This window comes from Budorcas taxicolor, chromosome X (assembly GCF_023091745.1).
Source record: "Budorcas taxicolor isolate Tak-1 chromosome X, Takin1.1, whole genome shotgun sequence".
NCBI lineage: Eukaryota > Metazoa > Chordata > Mammalia > Artiodactyla > Bovidae > Budorcas > Budorcas taxicolor.
Window position 1 is genome coordinate 27,762,299 of NC_068935.1, and position 20,011 is coordinate 27,782,309.

At 51.6% G+C, this 20,011-nt stretch overlaps 1 protein-coding gene across 1 annotated transcript in view; it reads left to right on the forward strand.

The window, feature by feature from the left end:
* Positions 1 to 848: 848 nt before the first annotated feature.
* The window catches only part of LONRF3 (LON peptidase N-terminal domain and ring finger 3), a 34,846-nt gene continuing 15,683 nt past the window's right edge, over positions 849 to 20,011 (forward strand). Inside the window, exons 1-5 of the mRNA XM_052662860.1 lie at positions 849 to 1,800; positions 4,528 to 4,646; positions 8,145 to 8,267; positions 14,713 to 14,977; positions 15,731 to 15,821. Of these exons, the coding sequence (XP_052518820.1) occupies positions 984 to 1,800; positions 4,528 to 4,646; positions 8,145 to 8,267; positions 14,713 to 14,977; positions 15,731 to 15,821 (1,415 nt within the window). The 5' untranslated portion in view covers positions 849 to 983. The remainder of the gene's footprint in view (positions 1,801 to 4,527; positions 4,647 to 8,144; positions 8,268 to 14,712; positions 14,978 to 15,730; positions 15,822 to 20,011) is intronic.

Sequence of the window (20,011 nt, forward strand, 5' to 3'; positions counted from 1 at the left end):
TGCGGCCGCGCCCATCCGGCCAGTGGCCCCCAGGGCCTGGGCGCCGGCCGCCCGCCCAGGCGCAGGTTCCATCGCTGGAGGGGAGAGAGGTGAAGAAGCAGGGCGCGCTGGGGGCCTCTTCCCGGTCCCGGCCGGCTAGTGCATCTTCTCCGCTTGTTCTTTCCGCTCTGCGAGCGCAGCCAAAGTGCTGAGCCCGCTGGGCCGGCTGCTCGGAGTCACTCGCAGCACAGGAGACCAAGCGCCCTCGGATAACCACACTTACTACCTTTGGGGGATTCCCTGGGGAAGGTGGCCAGGGACCCCGCAAGAGAGGAGCCAGGGCAGGGACCCAGGTGAAGGGCTGCCCCGAACACTCCCAAGGTGCTTCCTTTAGCAGACAGCCGCTGTCGCCCCTGGGAGCGCAAACCTCCTAAGTCCCTAAAGACCTGGAGGACTGTGCTTCTCGAGGTACCGGCCTCTGGAGCGGGGAGGGGCCAGTTAGTGAGCGGCTGGCAGAGGGGACCTGTTTGCTGACGGGTTTGGAGGTGGGATGGAATAGGGTTTGGAGACGGAGAAGCCCAAGAGTAGACATTGGTGCTTTTTTTTTCCCTTCTTCACTTTTCCAAAAAGAAACCACATCGCGAGGGGAGAAATAAGACAGAGTGTAAACACAAACAACTGCAAAAAGAAGCCAAGAAAAGCGAAGCCAAAAGAAGCAAGCGCAACACTGTTACAAAACTGTCTGGTTTTGTAACAATCGCCCCGCCGCCGGCCAATGAGCGGCGAGGCGGCGCATCACGTGGTGCCGTTTTATATAACACTTTGCTGAGACAAGACAGTTATTAGGCGGCGCGGGGCGGCCGGCATGGAGCTCGCGGCGGCGCGGCAGGGACCCGCGCGCGGCAGAGCGGCGGCGGTGGCAGCCCCGATTCCCTCCAGCCGCCGCTTCCATCTCCGCGTCCCCCGCCCCTAGACGCCTCTTCTCCACGCGTGTCCCTCTCCCTATGGATTCATTTCAGACTGGACAGATGCTGAGCTTGCCCGCCGAGCTCGGCAGCAACAACTTAGAGCTGGCGGAACCGGCGGCATCAGCGGCCCGCGGAGACACGGGCCCCCACCCGGAGGCGGCTGCAGAAGGCCCCGCACCTCTACCGACTCGGCCGCCGGAGCAGGAGCAGCCTCCGAGGGCCTCGACGCCGGAGTGCAAAGTCCTGCTCACGCAGGCCGACGCCCTGGCGTCTGGGGGGCGCCTCCGGGAAGCCCTCGAGGTGTACCGACAGCTCTCCGAGCGGCAGCAGTTGGTGGCCGAGCAGCTGGAGCAGCTGGTGCGCTGCCTGGCCGAGAACGTCCCGCAAGCCGAGGAGCCGGCGCCCGAGCCCTCAGACGGGAGCCGCGCTGGGAGCTGTGCGCTGGCGGCGGAAGAACCAGGGGCGGTGACAGCTGCCGAGGCCACCGAGGTGTGGGACGGCTTCAAGTGCCGGAAGTGCCATGGGTTTCTCTCAGACCCCGTGTCCTTGTCCTGCGGCCACACCTTTTGTAAACTGTGCCTGGAACGCGGGCGGGCAGCGGATCGGCGCTGTGCGCTCTGCGGCGTCAAACTCTCCGCGTTGATGGTGACCACCGGGCGGGCGCGCGGGACCCGGCGGGCTGGGCAGCAGGCGCCGCCGCCGCTGCGGGTCAACGTGGTGCTCAGCGGCCTCCTTGACAAGTTGTTCCCGGGCCCGGCACGGGCGTCGCAACTCCGGCACGAGGGCAACCGGCTGTACCGCGAGCGCCAGGTGGAGGCGGCCCTGCTGAAGTACAACGAGGCAGTTAGGCTGGGTGAGCGCACCGTACCGCCGGGGCCGGGGCGGGCGGGGGCTGGAGCCCGGAGGGGACCTGGGGGTGACTCCGGCGGAGGAGAGCGCGCAGACCGTGGGATGCACCGCGACCGGAGTGGGGGCGGGGAACTCTGGAGTTCCCTCTCCGACTTTTTCTCTGTGTCTGCTCTTGTTCTGGGTCTCTGTATGTCTCCCTGCTCTTTGTCTTATGTCTCCTGTTAGCTCGTGTGTTTCTGCGTGTCTCAGTCCCTGCTTCTCTTTGTGTCACTCTGTTTCCTCTGTCTTTTCCTTTCTCTCCGCATCTTTGCCACTTGCTTGGTGTCACCGTCTCTGTTTCTCGGGCTCGCCTTCTCCTTCTCCCTCTGCGTGCCCCAGCCCCTCTTACACCTGCCCACACCTTGCAAACAGGGAGGTGAACTTCGCACCCTTCCCACTCGCGCCCCGGGGCCCCTGCGCTCCAGACCGCCGGGGATGTTCGGTCGGCGCCTGTGTCTGCCGCTCCCTCCCGGTCCGGGGCCGCCCTGCCGGCCGGGAGTTGTCCCTTCCGGGGCCGCGGCTCCCGGTGGGGTGGGTCCGGCATGGAATTAGGTCAGGAGAGCACTGGTTGCATAAGGGCCGCGAGCGGCCCGGGCCGGGCAGCCCCTCCTCCGCGCGGGCGGGCGGGATTGTGTAACGGCTGAGGTAACCGAAGTGGGCCACGCTCGCCTCGGAAACCATCCCGGGAGCGTGTGCGGGCGGGGGGGGGTGGGGGCAGGAGCTCTCGCGCCCCGCTGCCCTGTGACTCATTGTCACCGCTTCCTATCACACGATCCTCGGCTGAAATAGATGCCCTCCCCGTCCCCCCTCCCGCGCCGCCTGCCCGCAGCCTGCGCCCTCGCTTCGAACCCTAGCCCTCCAGCCCAGAGGGCGACGGGCCGGGCGACGGCTCAGGGATCCCTGAGGACACTGGACTGGCTGCCAAGGGGGCCGCCTCTTCCCAGCTTTTCCGTGCCGCCTGAAGACGGATGGGTGGGCTCTGCGGCCTCAAGGGCAACATGGGCAGCCCCGCGCCTCTGGCCGCACTAGGGCGCCTGAGTTCCCTCAGGGAACGACTACCCCCAACCCCCCACGTCTGGACCCAGGAAGTGGCCGCCCAGCGACAAGCGACGGGTATTGCCCAGCTCGGGCCGGCTGCCAGGAGCTCAGCGGTGGGGCGCGGTGTCTGGCGAGGCGTGCCAGGGAGAAGGCGACAGGGCTGAGCAGACAGGATTCTGGGATCCGAGGGTGCCCTGAGCCCTGCTTGGACGGTGGAGGAGGGGGTGGGCTGCAGTCTCCACGTGTCGAATCTTCACCCGAGCTTGCAACAGGTAATGGGGGAGGGGGAAGAATGAAGATGGACTGGGGAACACTCTCACCCCCAAACCCCCGACCCATGTGCCCAAGCAGAGCACCTTGTCCGCTGCCACCAGGCTGGCTTGTGCTGCAGGAAATGAACAGAGGAGGCTGTAAACTCTTAACTGATGTCTTAAGAGCAAGTAATGGGCACCCATGCAAACCCTCTGCACACCCCTGGGGGAAAACAACAACAAAGCCTGTTCCCACAGCAGAAGCTGGAGCCCAGTCTCTAGGGAAGAGCAGAACATTATGAAGGAGACAGGTAGAGCCTGCTGAAGCCAGGATCTCAAAGGAAGGTTCCATTCCTGATCGGACCTAGGTCTCCCGCACTGCGGGCGGATTCCTTACCAGCTGAGCCACAAGGGAAACCCCAGCTGTCCCTTAAGAGCCAGGAAAGCCCTTTCCTTCCCTCTTCCTCCTCTGTCTTGGTTACTGTCATCACTTTCCCTGGGGGTTCATCCTTGGACCACTTAGGATCTGGGGTGAAAATGTGAAGACCTCTTCACCCTTCAAAGAGGAAAGGGGCCTCCCCAACAAAGAGTATCTTTGTGCTAGAAAGTGGCCAGTCTCTCTTTCTATTATTCTAAGTGCTATACTGTCCTTCAGAAAAAAAGGAACCTGTCTCTTACCCCAGATTCAAAGTCTGTCAAGGTAGCAATGACTCTGACCAGCTAGCTAGGCTTTGAGCAAATGCCTTCACCTCTCAAACTTGATTTTCCTTGAAGATTGGGTTGCTTGAACCAGGTGATCTCTAAAGATCTTTCCAGCCCTGGGTCTACCGATTTAGAGCATTGATGAGAGCTAACCTCACTTTATTCCCAGAAGCCTTGTTCCAGCCCATTCATATCTGCCCATCTGTAATGAGATGATGGAGCCTTGCAAATGCATTTCTGTTTTCTTAAGAGAAACTTCATATGTGTTGGGGTTTGTAGACAAAGATGTTGCTGATAAGACTAACTTGGACTTGTCTTCCTGGTGGCAAGAATGGGGATCACATCCAGCCACCACCTCTCCCTCTTCCCTGGCCTGTTTCCTTGTGGGCAATACCTGACTCAGAAGCTAGGCTGCCAGTTCCTAGCCACAGCCATGAAGCAGGGCGCCAGAATTTGCTCTGTGTTAGAATTGCTAATAATGCACTACTGACCCCACAGGCCCTCTAAGGAACTGCTTGAGAGAGGGGGGATAATGACTTCCTTACAGTTGGGAACGCTCAGACCTAGAGTGGCTGGGGGTGTGGTAGGCAGGGCAATACTAGGGCTGGAGATTAAGCTTACACTTTTGGGTCTCTACTAGAGAAGTCCTAGAAAACTTGCCATTTTGCTCAAGGTTTTTTTTTTTCCTCTCATTTTGGCAGCTCCAAATGACCATTTGCTTTACAGCAACCGGTCTCAAATTTATTTCACCTTGGAGTCTCATGAGGACGCATTGCATGATGCCGAAATAGCATGTAAGCTCCGCCCCATGGGGTTTAAGGTGAGTGTGGGATGGGAAGGGTGGGAAGGAATTGTACTGAGGACAGGAACTGGCAGGGAGGACTGCCACTGGGGGTTTGGGGGGGAAGCGGTGGGTAGGGGCACTAGAGCTCACTCAGAGCAGGGGAAAGGCTCTTCATAGGAGCTGGTGGGGGGAGTCCCTTGACAAAGGGTGACAAGAGAGCTGAGTTCTGTCCCAATTTGATCTTAAACTGATGACTTGCAAAGCAGCCTGGAATTTGTGATTCTTTAGAACTTGAACTTGGGAGCCAGACTGCCCGAGTTTCTGTCCTAGCCCTGCTACTTTTACTAGCTGTGTGGCCTTGACCAAATTACTTAACCTCCTTGTGCCTCATCTCCTCACCTATAAAATGAAGATATTCAAAGCATCTACTTAACAGGGGGAGACGACCTGTTGTGAGGACTACATGAGCTAATGCAGGCAGATACGTAGAACAATGCCTGGCATATAGCATTGTATGTATTTGCCAACATCATCATCATCACCATTATTTTCCCAGGACACTAGAGAGAGGAGGGGAAGAGAAACATTGCTGTTTGGTTCTGCCATCTTAAGTCCTTAATGTAGTCAGTCAGCCTGCTGCTTTCCCTAAACATGTAGGTCACATGAGGGTGTGGGGTGGGAGTGGGGAGGGGAGAAAGACAGGTTCAGCCTCTTTCAAGATGCCAGGATGCACAATGTCACTTCCTGCATCTCTGTCCAGCCTTCCTCAGGACTAGCCTTCAGCCACATGTCAATAGTTGGTTTAGAAGATTAGATTTGAGCCTGGATTCTATACCTGCAAGCTGAATGACCATAGGGAAGTCGCTTCACTCTCAGAACCCTAGGTGTCCTTGTTTGCAAATCATAGATCTTGCTCTCTGCCCTCATCACCTTGCAGGGGGGCAGTGCTGGTTCCAGGCCAGCTTGACCAAGAGTCTGTTCTGTGAACCGTAACGTTGTAGTGCTCTCTACGCAGCCCCAGGATGCTGTCCTCTGAAACCCACTTCATCCAAGGCCAAGTCCATAATCCCTTATCTGAATCCCATAGAGCTGGATATGTTCAGAATCCAGAATGTTTCCAGTTTCACTAAGACCAGGTATCAGCCCTGGACAGTGCCCCATAGTCAAACACAATAATATTTCTGCAGCATATTACATGAAAATTCACACTAAGTGGGAAGAAGACTGTAACACATATCATTTTAGATCAAGATTTGCCACCTAATGACTTTTGATGTCAAGCTTATGAAAATGTTGGATTATCAGCCTTTTTTTTTTTTTTTTTGGATTTGGGAAACTTCAGATAAAACACTGGGGAGCTGCATACTGAGGTCATTAATGTCAGAGTGAATCTTATACTCTTTCATGAGAAAGTTTTCATGAGTGATGATAGATTAATATATCCTCTTTCCCAAGGAACACATTTATGGTTTATTCAAACTCACCAATGTCTTAACCCAAAGGAACTTCACTGGGAGTATTTCAGGCCTTGTAGCAGTGCAGGCCAGTGAGCGACCTGGGGGTAAGAGGACATCTCTTGTGACTGTTTCTGCTCCCATTCTAAACCATATTGAGGCAGGGACCTCGATAGTGCAGTGGGAAACAGGGCTAAGTAAGCAGTGGACCATTTTGGATGAAATGGGAAAAGTGACTTCCCCAGTGAAGGAAGAGTTGGTGAAAATATTAAACAGAAGTTCACTTTCCCTAAGTGCTGGGTTAAGCAGAGAGGCACTGATGATAGAACTTTATGGACTTGGGAATTGAAAGAAGACTGGAACTGATGCCTCTGATTCAAAGCCACCTCACACCCCAGTTTATGGATTTCCCACCATTTCTGTATGAAACGCTCCTATGAGAGGTGTTCACTTCGTACATCCCTATTCCAGCCACCCAGCCAGGGCTGGAACTCTCCTGAAAGTATGACAACTGAGCTGGCTGCCCTGAGCAGGTGGAGTATATGGGTTGCTACTTGGTATGATTGGTCAGATCCCCAAAACTGCCAGTCTCCCAGCACTTAACACCCTCTAGCCACCTTGAAATGTCAGGCAGGCCTTTCTCCAGAGGGCCCCTGGCAAGCACTGCTGGGAGCATCCAGCTCCGGAAGGAGAGGGAGGGCACAATTCAGGGAGAGGCCCCCAAGAGGCTTGGAGCAGGGGCCACTGCTCAAGAAAGCAGATTCTGGCTGGCTCCTGTAAGCCAGGCCCAAGCCAGGAGGCACCAGGGCCCACAGAGGCATGTCCGAAGGGGAGGTCCATGTATTAGAGTGCCCAGCCGCCACAACCTGGTTTGTTGCCTTCCCTAAGTTAGACTTGGGGTCAGCGTGTAGGCAAAGGCCTGGGGAGCAGGCCACTGAGGGACAGCCTCTAAGCCAAGCTGCCAGGCACAGAGAGAAGACAACCCTCTTCTCACTTCTCTTCTTTCTCCTCCATCTTCCCCAGGATGCTCCTCTCCTACCCCTTAAGGTTTCTCCCCCAGGGCAGTTTGATTTGGACCCTGAGAAACCCTAAAACTTCTTATACGATTTCAAGATGTGGTGAGGGAGCAGAAATGAGCTGAATCCACTGGAGCCAAAGCGTTTGTGCAGCCCCTGGTTAGCGTTCGGAAGGGCTTGGTGGGGAAGCTTCCAGTGCTAGTTCCAGATTTGCCACTAGCTGCCTTCAAGGTCTTAAAGAGGTCACATGCCTTGGCTCACTTGGGCCTCTTCTAATAAGTGATCACTGAGTGTGGGTGGTCACTCAGCCGGCAACATGGACTAGGTCTTTGCTTGACAGACTGGTTAACAGGAAGGCCCATCCAGGCAGGTCCTGAAAGCTGGTTAGTGTGACCTCAGATGGGAGTTCTTACTACATCTGATGCCTCCTCCAATACAATGGTGGGGCAGGGGGTGGGGGGTGGTGGTAGTATGGCACACTGGTTGTGAATCTGGTCTTCTATATCAGTCATTCCCAGGCTGTCAATCTGATTCCACAATTTTCCAGCCAGGTTACTTCAGGCAAGTCACTTCTCTGGGTCTCAGTTTTATTTTCCTGAAAATGGGCTTCAGAACAATTGCCTACACCAGCAGTCCCCAACCTATTTGGCACCGGGGACTGGTTTCATGGAAGACAAATTTTCCACAGATGTTGGGGGGTGTGGGGGGAAATGGTTTGGGAATGATTCAAGTGCATTACATTTATTATGCTGCCAGGAGAAGGAGCTCAGGCAGAAATGCGAGTAATAGGGAGCGTCTGTAAATATGGATGAAGCTCTGCTTGCTCGCCTGCTGCTCACCTCCTAATGTGTGGCCCAGGTCCTGACAGGCCACAGACTGGTACTGGTACAGTGGCCTAGGGGTTGGACAGCCCTGGCTTACGCAATAAGGCTGTGGATAAGATAGTCCTTTTAAAGCCCTCACATGACAGTAAACACCCAGGAAGTAATTTAGCTGATGTTATGAATGATAGCAATGTCAAGAGGTGGAGAAGAATGGGACTGAATGCTCATGTTTTCTTCCAGGCACACTTCAGAAAAGCACAAGCCTTAGCCACCCTTGGCAAGGTGGAGGAAGCACTAAGAGAGTTTCTATATTGTGTGTCCCTCGATGGAAGGAACAAAAGAGCAAGAGCTGAAGCCCAAAGGGTGAGTTGAGATGACGTCAGGTCCAGCTGCCCAATGGGCTTCCAGCCCTCTGTCCTCTCCAGGGCAGGGAATGAGGGAACTGCCTTCCCTAGGGTTGGGGGTCCGGAGTGGATGGTTTCCTAGGTTGAGGGGACAGGAGCAAGACACAGAGGCCAGTTGATGACCCAGAAACACCATCCTTTTGGCATGTACAATCAGATTGAGCAGTTCCTACATTTCTGTAGGAGCCTGTGAGGAATGTGTTTGCCTCTTTGACTCAGAATACAAACAAACAAACAAACAGAAATAAAACCAAACAAGTTAACATGGAGATGGAGGCCCACAGAGGAGACTCTGGCTGTTGGCCAGAGATCCCGGGTGTGAGGCAGTTTTAGAACTTTCCTTGGGCTGAGTCACAGCTTCACCAGCCACACAGGGTGGCCAGCTCCTCACAAGGGGTGTTGGGTCCCATCTGCCTTGCCATATGCAGAACTCCAACCTTCAGCTTCTTTGCTAGAAATGAAACACATATGTGATATAAGTTGGGGACCATGACACTATAATCCAGTCATCCCAATTCTTGAGTCGCTGGAGGATGTGGTTGTTATTTTTTTTTTTAACTGCATGAGATACTGGGCACATTAGCGAATGCTCAAGCATCCTCAATTCGTAGACTTTGTTGCTTATTGTTCTGCAGTGTGCTCTCTCAGTGTCTGGCTCGTTGGCCTGGAAATGGGATGCTGACAGTCAGCGGGAACCTCTGCTATGCTTGTGCCCCGCCCCCTGTTCACCACTGCTCCCCAGGTGCCTCTGTCCCAGGGTGCTTTGGCAGAGCAGTGGATGAAGAAAGGGAGCAAGAGACAGGACTGGTTTCTGAAGGCTCCAAAAAGGAATCTTCAGCAAAATCATTGAACTAGGGGCAGCTGAGCACTGGAGGTTCTGGGAAGTTACTTTGGGCTGGTTAGTAGGAGCTAACCAGCTGGTGGCTGGTGGCAGAGAATTGCTCCAAGCTGTGGACCCTTCCCCAAATCTTAACTGTAGTCCACAGTGTGAGTAATAATAGTAGTAATGGCAAACATTTATTGAGCATTTCTTGTGCACCAGGCACTGTTCTGTGGACTTTATGGGGAAGCTATAATTAAATCCCCACAACGTCTCTATGAGAGTAGGTACTATCATTTATCCCTATGTTACAGATGAAACAGATGAGGAAGCTGAGGTTTGGTGCCTTTCCTGAGGTCATGAACCTAATGATCGGTGGAAGAGCAACCAAACCCAACTCCCCCTGCTTCCAGAGTCTGCCTTGTGAGCTGCTCCACTATCCTACTGGCCCGGGAGGCTGACTCAGGAGTCTCAGCACCCACTGCTGAGACTGGGGGAGAGGAGCAGTGGGGTTATCCAGCTCTGGGACGTATGCACAAAGGTGGTTAGAAGAATAGAGTGTGCAAAGGCCAACAGAGGCAGGTGTGGAGCCAGGAGAGAGTGATTTCTTTACTCTCATTTGTCCATTTCCCAGTTGGCCTGAGAGGCTCTTGGTGTCATCATTTGGGTTGATCCTATTTCCCACCCACTTTATAGACCACCTAGTATCATTTCCCAGGTGGCTGAGTGGTAAAGAATCCGCCTGCCAATGCAGGAGATGCAGGTTCGATCCCTGGGTTGGGAAGATCCCCTGGAGGAGAAAATGACAACCCACTCCAGTATTCTTGCCTGGGGAATCCTATGGACAGAGGAGCCTGACAGGCTACAGCCCATGGGATCAAGAAGAGTTGGACACGACTGAAACAACTTAGCATGTAAGCATGCATGCAGTGTCATTTCCACAGCTGCCTTAATGGGATGGGGCAAGAACTGTGCTAAGCTCTGGAGACCCAAAGAGGCATAAGCCACAGTCTCAGGCCTCCAGGACCTTATACTCTTGCACTGGTTCTATAATATAATATAAATGCCAGATAATACAATCGAACATTTGCCTGTGATGAGTGTTCCAGAGTTCTGAAGCTAGGGTGAGAATTTAGAGGCGAATTTAGATGGAGTGAGGTGAGGACATGGCACTTAGTTAAGAACGCTGAGGACCCTCTGTGCTTGTTTGCTGGATTGTTCCCCTTTCCAGGGATAAAGATGTGACAGAGATGGTCCAGGTTCACTTGGCATGACTTAGCTGCCTTTGTCACTTACAGGCCTGGGTTTCTTTTCAATGTTTGTCTTTACCTCAGATTCTTTTCGGACTTCTTGACCCACCTGGGCCTTTCCAAGGCTGATGCTGAAGTGAAATTGACTTCCATTCGTATGTGGAATGCTCATTTTCACTGAGAGTTGACCCCAACTTTTGTTTTCCAAAGCCACTGGGAAGGCCTTCAGTGAGATCTTAGGTTGCGGAGGAGGAAGCTCAGTGCTGCTGTTCTTTTCCCTAGTTTCCTCTAAGCTTCCCTCTCTGCCTCTCTTCCCCTCCTACCACACTCTGCGCTCGTATCCTTGTACCTGGGGGTGCCCTATGGCTTGCTACGTCTCTCTGCGGGAGAATTCCAGGGGGAGCCCTTCAGAGGTGGTTCCCAGTGGGTCACTCAGAGGCCCCTGAGAGCCAAATTTGGCTCCAGCAAAGGAGGAGTCTCTGAAAGTTGGCATTTACAGCCCTGGTCAGTGGGAGAACCTCCTGTCTCATTCCTGTACCAACTTAGAACTGGAAGGAAACAGAGACATCTGTCATCTGGGGGCTTTGGGCCTGAACCCTAGGCCTCTCTCTGGGCCCTAGGATGGCTGGTGTCTTAACTCAGTTCCGTCCAGTGTGATGAGTATTTATTGGACATCAGTCATGTGCCCCCCAGAAACTGAGCATCTGTAGAGAGCAAGACTTAACATTTGCAATGCAGTTTGAGGCTAACACCAGACTGGGGAGGGTAGGGCACTATCTTCTGGTGCAGTTGAGAACACGGAAGGATGGGAGAGATCAGGGAGACTGGAGGAAGAGAAGAAGGGAGCCCTGGAGCTGAGCCTTGAAGGATGAGCAGGGCTTGGCCACGTGGAAAGTGCTGACATCAGAAGAAACATCGTGAAGGAACTGCTGGGGCCCAGTAAGGAAAGAAATCAAACTGGAGAGAGTTTGATCCCAGTTTCGGTCAGATTCCCCTGATCAGTTAATACCCTGTTACCTAGAGGAAGGGGTGGGGCTCCCTTTAGTTGGTCTCAGCAGAAAGCATGTGAATAGGTTTTAGAAGCAAGTGACCTGCCTTCCTGGGTTATGTGTTACATACAAAAATACCTATGTATACAGATAATTGGCACTTTCACAGGAGAGAACTGAAGCAAGGATGCAGGCGGTTGATGGGGCAGCCTCCACCAGATCACGTATCTTTGACTCCCTTCTGGATCTTGTATCTGCCCCACCCTCATCCCCAGCTTACTCAGTTGCAGAGGAAGCCAACCATAGACTAGAACCAGCCTGTCGTCCCCCATCTCCACCCCAATCATTGAAGTGACTTGACATTCTCTGGAAAGTGAAGGCTAGAAAGTAGGAAGAAAGGCTGGGAGAAGAGGGAGGAAGACTCGGCTCTGCTTTTACTAACACATCACTGCTGAAGGGATTCATGATCCAGGGCTGGTGGTCGGGGAGGAGAGGCAAAACAGGCAGACGGGGAGGGGCAACATACAGAGGAACCTTGGTGACATTTGTTGCCTTCTACCCAGGGGGACGTCTCAGACACGACTCCAGGTCCCCCAGCTGATGTTGGTCTCCTGCCTTCTCCTCGGCCTCTTTCCTCCTAGACAGGTTTTGAAATCCCCCTGCAGATCTTTCTGCGGAAGGGTAGCAGCAGAGTGGTGGTAACTGGGAGACAAAGGCAGATCTGTAGTGCCTTTTCCAAATTCAGATTCCTGGCCACACTTCAGACCCAGGGGAGCCAGGCATGGGAACTTGGAACCTGGAAGTCTCATAAGCTTCCCAGGTGATTCTGATGAGCTGAAGGAGGATCCCTGCCCCGCTGTGTTGGGGTCTTTGGTCCAAGTCTTCCTCCCTGGGGTTTGGCCCCACAAGCTGTACCCTTTGTCCCTTCCTGCCCTCCCACCCCTGCCCTTCACCCGAGCACCTGTAGAAACTTAAGTAGTGAAGTCTTCTGTTTTATGTCCCAGCTTCTCCTTAGTTTCTTTACACCATCATTCCCGGGGGCCTCTCAGGAACATTCTCCCGATATACTGAAGCTGTTGGCACCTCACCCTAGATTAAAGGAACACGTAGAGTCATTGGCTACTGAAGGCACCAGCCATAATCTACCAAAGTTGTCACAGGTAAAACTCCACTCACCCAGCTCGCTCCTGACGCTTCGTTTGGCTGTTTTGTGGGCAAACATGGAGAGTGAGCCCTCACCCTCCTACTTTGTTTGGTTCCCAAGAAAGAAGAAATGGAGTTGCTAGTGGCTGTCTTCTTTGCTGAAAGGCTATTTAAAGATAAAACTAGATTTCAGGCAGGGGCCCAGGTTGATGATTTATTATGTTCAATTTTCAATTCTTGATCAGGTCCAGTTGAGAGAGGTGACAGAACTAGAAAGGCCCACTTCCCCAGGAGCCATTCAGTTGGGGTGAGCTTAGGGGCAGAGCCTGGGAAGAGGGCCTGACAGCCCCTCCTTTCCTGCTTTTTGTTTGTTGAAGCTGCTGGTCTTTGAGTACCAGCTGAGTTCCTTGTGCAAAGACATCTCCATTTGATCCCCAAGTGGAGGTCATTTCATATTCCTGCACCTGTCTTACACATAAGTAGACTTCTAGCACATATGTGGAGCCGGGGAGAGGGAAGCAACTTAGGAAGTGTTAACTTTCTGGGATTTGAGTCTTTGAAAACCATGGTCTCCAGGCCCCAACTTTCCAAGCAGAGGGCAAGTGGGCAGAAGCTGGGGCTCCGAAGCACAGATGTGTGGACAGAGGTGAGTTCTGAAGATCTAGGCCACTCGAAGCATCTGCCTGCTTGCTATCCATGCCCGTGTCCTCCTCTGTGTGTGAGCCCTAGGGTCTCCATGGCTTCTGGGATCTCTGACAGGTGAAAATCTTATATTTCCCTGACTTCTTTCCCTGCTCTGGAGAATGAACAAAATGCAGGTGTTCCTGACTCAAAAAGGCTGGGGGGTGGTGGTGATGGGCAGAACTTAGAGTATATCCTGAAATCAAAGCAGTACTATGTGCTAAGTCACTTCAGTCATATCCAACTCTTTGCAACCCTGTGGACTGTAGCCAGCCAGTCTCCTCTGTCCATGGGATTCTCTGGGCAAGAATACTGGAGTGGGTTGCCATGCCCTCCTCCTGGGGATCTTCCAGACCCAGGGATCGAACCCGCATCTCTTATGTCTCCTGCATTGGCAGGCAAGTTCTTTACCGCTAGCACCACCTGCATTTCAGTACTTCTTTGAGATCATTATTACAGGATTGAGAACCATAATACTGAACCCAAGTGCCTGGAGTGACTTCTAATTGCAGCCCAATCAGAAATGAAGAAAAAAAAGCACCCCTGGCTTTCTTGTATGAGGAAGCTGAGGAGTAGGGACTGGGTTTCTACCCAAACTTTGCCTTGCAAAGCACTGTACTGTGTAGACTCTGCCGAGGGCTCGTGGAAAGCTGAGGATGCGACAGTGCCATAGTGCTGATAAAACCCTGAACTCCCTGGGTTAGAGACTCAGAAAAGCCTTTTCCTCCTCACCTCATCATTTTCTCCCAGCTGTGTGCTCCCCATTTTTCATCTATCAGGTGTTTTTTTGTTTTTTTTTTTTGGTTGGAGTTGGAGGGAACACTACAACCTGAGCATTTTGACCCATGCACTTTGAATGTAGAGTAGAGAGGGGTTCTCCAGGTAAACCTGCATAAACACTTTGTCATTGGATTTTTTTTTTCTAGATCTCTCTCCTGGACAAAAATTCTTGAAAAGGCTAGAGACGTTATTGATCATTTTGCCAGATGATCTTGTCCCTTTTTCAGACTTTTTGCCCAAAATCTAGTGAAAGGATTCATTTGTTCCTAGTTCCTTTGACCAGTATAACATAGCTCTGGAGCGTGAGGGCACTCAGCAGGCCTGTGAGCACACCTGCACCAGAACCTTCCCGAAAGTTCTTTGGAAGCTGGGTGTGGGACTGGAGGATGGCTGGGAATGGCAGTGAGGGTGAGAGGAAGGGCCGAGTGGCAGGATCTACCCTCACTGCACTGCATGCCTTGGTGTCCCTCAGGTGGTGACTGGGGTCTGACTGGAGAGGAGCGGAGACCGGCGCTGCACTTGGCATCTTGCCTTCACTGCTGCCCAAGGACTGTCTCCCTGCATGCCTTACTCTGCCCCAGCTGGGCCTTCTGTGCCTTATGACTGCCGCCCAGTTAAGCTACCTGTCCTGTAGATGGTCAGGACTAGGCAGTGTTTTCTCCTCGTCCCTTCTGGAGACAATTATCAGAGGACGATGGTGGGCCCCAGTAGATTCTGATGTTTGGCTCTCTCTTCCTCCAGGAAACGCCCGAGCGCCCACATTGTTCCAGTCAGGAGGGGGCAGCAGCCAGGGGCCAGGGGGGCAGCCTGATGAACCTGGCCACAGTGACAGGGGATGGGCCACAGGACCACACAGAAGACTCAGCTGGAGCGGAGGAGGAGAAGGGGGTCGCTGCCTCTTCCCAAGCTGCCTCCAGTAAGACTGGCAAATGCCAGGAGAAGAAAAGGAAGCACTGCCAAATTGAACCCCAAGACCCAGAGAGGCCTAAGAAAGCATCTAAGCCAGGTGCAGACTCTACCCAGGGAGTTGGGGGCTTGGAGGGGAGCCCGGGCTCAGCAGTGTGTGGAGGCTTCTCCCCTCCACACGATGGCTCCTCTGCTCTGCCACTTCTAGGGTGGCTGTGGGGTTTCTGTGAGAGCCAGCAGTTCCTAGCATCCTGCTGGTGCCCCATATGAATTCTAAGGGAAAGCCAGGGCTTATGGGCCAACATAGTGTCAAGTAATGACATCTCACGCCCTTGATGGTGTCACTTCCTTCCAGGCCAGCCTCTCTGCACCCCCTTCCCCATTCCGGGGAAGTCGGACCCGGGCAGCTCCATCAGGCCTCATCCTGCTCATTCCCAGTCGTGTCCCCGTAGGTAGGCATCTGAGAAGCAGCAGCTGCAGCTTGGTATCTTTCCAAGAGTGGCTGCCAGTGCCAAGATTCAGTGTCAGCTATAGGCCTGGCTCAGTCTGTGGAGTCGTTGCAGCTGTTTGTCAAGAGTGAGGTGCCTGTTCCATTTGAATTAAGCCCCCCCCCCCCCAGGGCTCCCAGACGATCCCTGACCTACGCGTTTCTTTCTTTGGGGCTGCTGGAAGCCTCCACGTGCCTGTATCAGGGTACCCCATTCTCAGTGTCTCACTTGGCCACTAAATCAATTCTCGGGGAGGTGATGAGAGTGGCTGACTGAAAAAAAATGATTGGGTTCTTTGGCCTGAGAAGTGCTGTCTTGTGACACCAAGGTTGGTTCCCCTCTGACTTCTGCTCTCTACATCACAGATCCTTCCACTGACCCCCGGGCCAAGCCTGCACTCAGTGTCCCACTGGCATCTTTTGACGCCTCTGACCTTGAATGCTCCCTCTGTATGAGGTATGTGAGGTGTCCTGTCGCTTACTGCCTGAGAGGTCTTCCCCTCTGGTGTCTGCACCTCTCTGCTAGTGACCTATGGCTTGGTTGGTTAGCACAGAAAAACATGGTTCTAACAAAATGGAAGTCACGTTGACTGTCACGCGGGCGAGCTCATGTCCCTTGTTTACGGATCACATGCCCCGCACTCCTGCCTTGGGAATACCTAGAGAGCAGCAAGGAAACTGTCTACTCAGAGGTCAAACTGACAGTCCACAGGCTGGATGTCTTTTGTTCAGCCCTCATGGGATTTGGGGGGTTGTTGTTAGGGTGAATGTTTAGAGACAGGACACTCACTCTAGTTGGTCACGGCCCCCCTCCCTTGGCCACTGCCTTCCTCTCACATTTGCATCACTTTCCTGGCCTCTAAGTTTGGGACCCTGGAACTAATTTCTACTGGCTACCAGATCAAGATCTCAAAGCGTGAGTGCCAGTGTCAGCCTCACGGGCCTATCCTCTGGAAGCCAAAGAGGGGGCTGGACTCACTTTTTGTCTGTACCTGCCTGCGCAGTCGTCAGTAGTGGGCATGTTCGACTTGGCTAAGAGTCTCTCCTCCACCCACTGCCACATTGTCTCTGCTTTCTCAGATCTCTGGAGATACATGCCCCCCCTACCCCCACCCCACAACATATACAAATAGGAAACTGCTGCAGTAGTGGTCTGCAAAAACAAATGACTTTCGCTTGTTTCATTTCACAACCCTGGCTTTGTGGCTAAGAGGAGGTCTCCAAAAACAGATGGCCTGGGTTTCCACCCAGGCTGTGCCACTTACTGGCTGTTTGACCTGGAGCAAGTGACCTTCTCCACCACTGTTTTCTCATCAGTAAAACACAGAACAGTGGTACCTATTCTATGGTGGTGTTATGATTAATTGAGAAAATCTATTTGAGACACTTAGAATAGTGCCTGACATATAGTAAGTACTCAATAAATGTTAACTTTTTTTCCTAGACCAGAGGTTCTTTAGCTTTAGGTCCATTGACCCCTGAGGGGGTTCTGTGTATGGATTCTAGTAGATCTAGGGATTCCCTGATGTTATATGTAAAGGTATGTGTCTGTGTTAGAGAGAGAGAGAGAGAGTGTTTTCCAGGACAAGGTCCACAGCTTTCAGTAGATTCTCAAATGCGCCTTCCCCTTGGCAAAAGAGCTTTAAAAGGAGGCTGAGATATTTGCACAAAAGTTGTTAAGATGACTGAACCAAGACAAGAGAGGTCAAGAAAAATCTTTTGGTCCATCACACAGATGGATGCAGCCAATGGAGGCCCCTCAGATGTCTTCTTGCCCTTTACAAGCACATATGCCTTCCATGTCAATCCCAGGCATTTGTCACTGCTCAAAGTGACTTTTCTTGTCCTCTGAATAAAAATGAGTAAGGCAGCTGTTACCTGAACACGTACTTTTTCTTTCTCTCTCTCTCTCAAAAAAAGAGAATTGTCAGATTTGCTTGTAAGCTCAGACAGATTTGATAAGGAACGTAGCAGCACTTGAAGCAAGTCCTGCATACATTGTCAGAGTTCTAGGTGGAGTGGGTGAGGGTGGGACCAGCTGTATAACCCGGTCCCTTGTGCCCCCTCCCCATCACAACAATGTAGCAGGTGGGTCAAGCCAGAGCCAAGGTGTGACACAGACAAGCTCTGCTTTCCAAGCTGAGGTGTGGGCCCCCACAGGTAATGCCATTATGGTGCTCAGCCAGCGATGAGAGCCAGGGTCTTTCAGATGTCAGACTTTGATAGACTTGATTCAGCTTTTCCTCCTGGACACGCCTCCCAACATCCCGGGGATGCAAAATCAAACATGCAGACTCATCCTGTTTGTGTTTTCCCTGAGGGCTAAGAATTCTGAGGTTGAAGTTCTTTTGTTCCCTTTCGTCTGCTTTCTCCCTTTCATCTTGTTTGTCCCTGATCTCAACAGGGGGCTTCAGAGAAGGGTTAGAAATTTGGTCCAAGAAATAAACACCAAGAGGATAAGACCCCCTTCGAGTTTGCTCGCTCTGAGTTGAAAAGCCATTATTTCCCTTATCCTGCCCCTCTGTTCTAAATGAGACTTCAAAGCAAAAACCCATCTTTGCCTGGAGCAACTATTGTATGGGCTGCTGAGTTACATGGGGGACACTCGGGAGCTGCTTGATGGCGAAAAGAAACCTGCCAAGTCTAGAGAACATTTCTAATCTCAAGGCTCTTAAAACTGGAGCCCTAGTTCAGAAACATGTGGTTCCCCTTCCAGCAGGGCTTGTCTCCAAGTCAGAAATCACATGTTGACAGAGGCCATTTCAGATACATGCTTTAGTTTGAATTATTGCAGTCTTGAAAAAGTTCCTGTTTCCTGTAGTGTTTTTATTTTTCTAATCATGATTAGAAGTATTCTTAGGTTCTGTCATGACTGTCCTGTGTCTTTGGTGGAGAGGGTTCATGGTAAGAGAGATTTTCAAGCAATCTGCCGGGTCATGAAACTGCACACGTGTACCTCCTGTGCAGGTTTCAAGAATAAAATCCAGCGCCATGGTGCTGTTTTGGTTGAAGACGAGTTAGAGTAGGAATTGATCTGTTCTGAGTCTAGAGAGAAAATCAGGAGCTGCTTATAAATTCCTCAGGGGAAAATGGTGGAAAGAGTGAATGGAGCAATCATTGGAGGGTGAGCTAAGGAGAAACTTCCCAGTCTCCGAGTCCCCCTTGCTGGACAGAACAAGGTCTGCTGGGGGAAGTTGCTCTCTGATTCCAACACCTCAGAACTCTCCTCCTCCATCTTTAATGACTGCCGATCCTCCCTTCAGATTCACCTGCTCTGGATACCCTTGCCTTGGGGTCACCTCTGGGCCTGCTGTGGAGCAGGAATGTTGGATATTTGAACCAGTTACCTAATGGCCCAGTGGCCCCTTTGTCCACTGAAATGAAAAGCTTTATATTTAACCTAGTTTGAGCTGCTCAAGTAGCTGGGTGTTACAGAGTCGGTTCACTGCTCTCTCTCTCTCTCTCTCCCTCCACCCCCTCCCTCCTCCTTGTTCCCCCTTTGCTCTCATTTGATAGCCACACAAGAGCACAATACAAGGATGTAACTGGTGGAAAAAGATAGCTATTTCCAGACAAGCCAAACATTTTATCCGGGCTGACATCTAACTGAAAGCATTTATTATTACTATTGTTTACTCCATCACCCTGACAATGTAAAATGCTTTCTTGTGAGAAAATCTGGCCCTACACTGATTTATAAATCCCTCCCTGAAGTGTTTTCTGAAATCATTCCTAAAGTGATAAATAAAAGGGAGAGGAATTTGAGTATATATTTCTAACTCTATCCTCTATATATAGAGTTTCTCTCTCACTCTCTCTGGTGGTGGGGAAGGGAAGGGAGAGAGACAGAGAGAGAAGGAGAAAAGGGTGTGTTTGTGTGTGAGTGTGTATCTACATGTACACGGATGGTGTTTGTTCCAAGATCTAGATTCGCACACGGTCGTCTCTGTGTCATCTAGTGGAGAAGGAAGATGGGCTTGAGAATCACGTGTGACTTCACATCCCGAGTGCTGCTATTTACTAGCTAGCTGTGTGGCCTTGGGCAAGTTATTTAACTTGCCTGAGCCAATTTCCTCCATAGTAAAACAGAGCTAATCCAATTAACTACTGCCTATGACTATATAAAGCTAATTTATATGAAAAACAGCAATGCACACATTCCTGATAGCAAGAGAAATGTATTCCATCTGTTCCCAGTCTCTTTACTCAGTCAGCCTGACTAGAAGTGGGTTGAGTATTGAAAGATGATATATTCAAAGCATCTGAACCTTGAATTATTTCAGAGCAATAATTATGCAGCATCTGTGGCAGCATTCTTGTTTGTGACCACTCGGATCAGGGGCATTTTAATCATAGCTCTTGCTAGGAGTTGCTGTATCCTTTTGTGTCTGCTACATTCATCTGCTCATTAAATGTCAGTAGTTATTGCAATTAATTGGCTAGCTATATCATTATTATTTGTATGTGGATTACATTCTTCAGTAAACAAAAGGCCCAATTTTGAAATTCTCAGGAAAAATAGTTTTACAGATACAGGTTCATCAATCAGTCTTCATCATTAGTGTCATCAAATAATGTATAAAAGGCATTCAGATTCACAGGTTTCAAATTACTGAGGAAATGAGATCGTCTGTCTTGGCTGCTTCT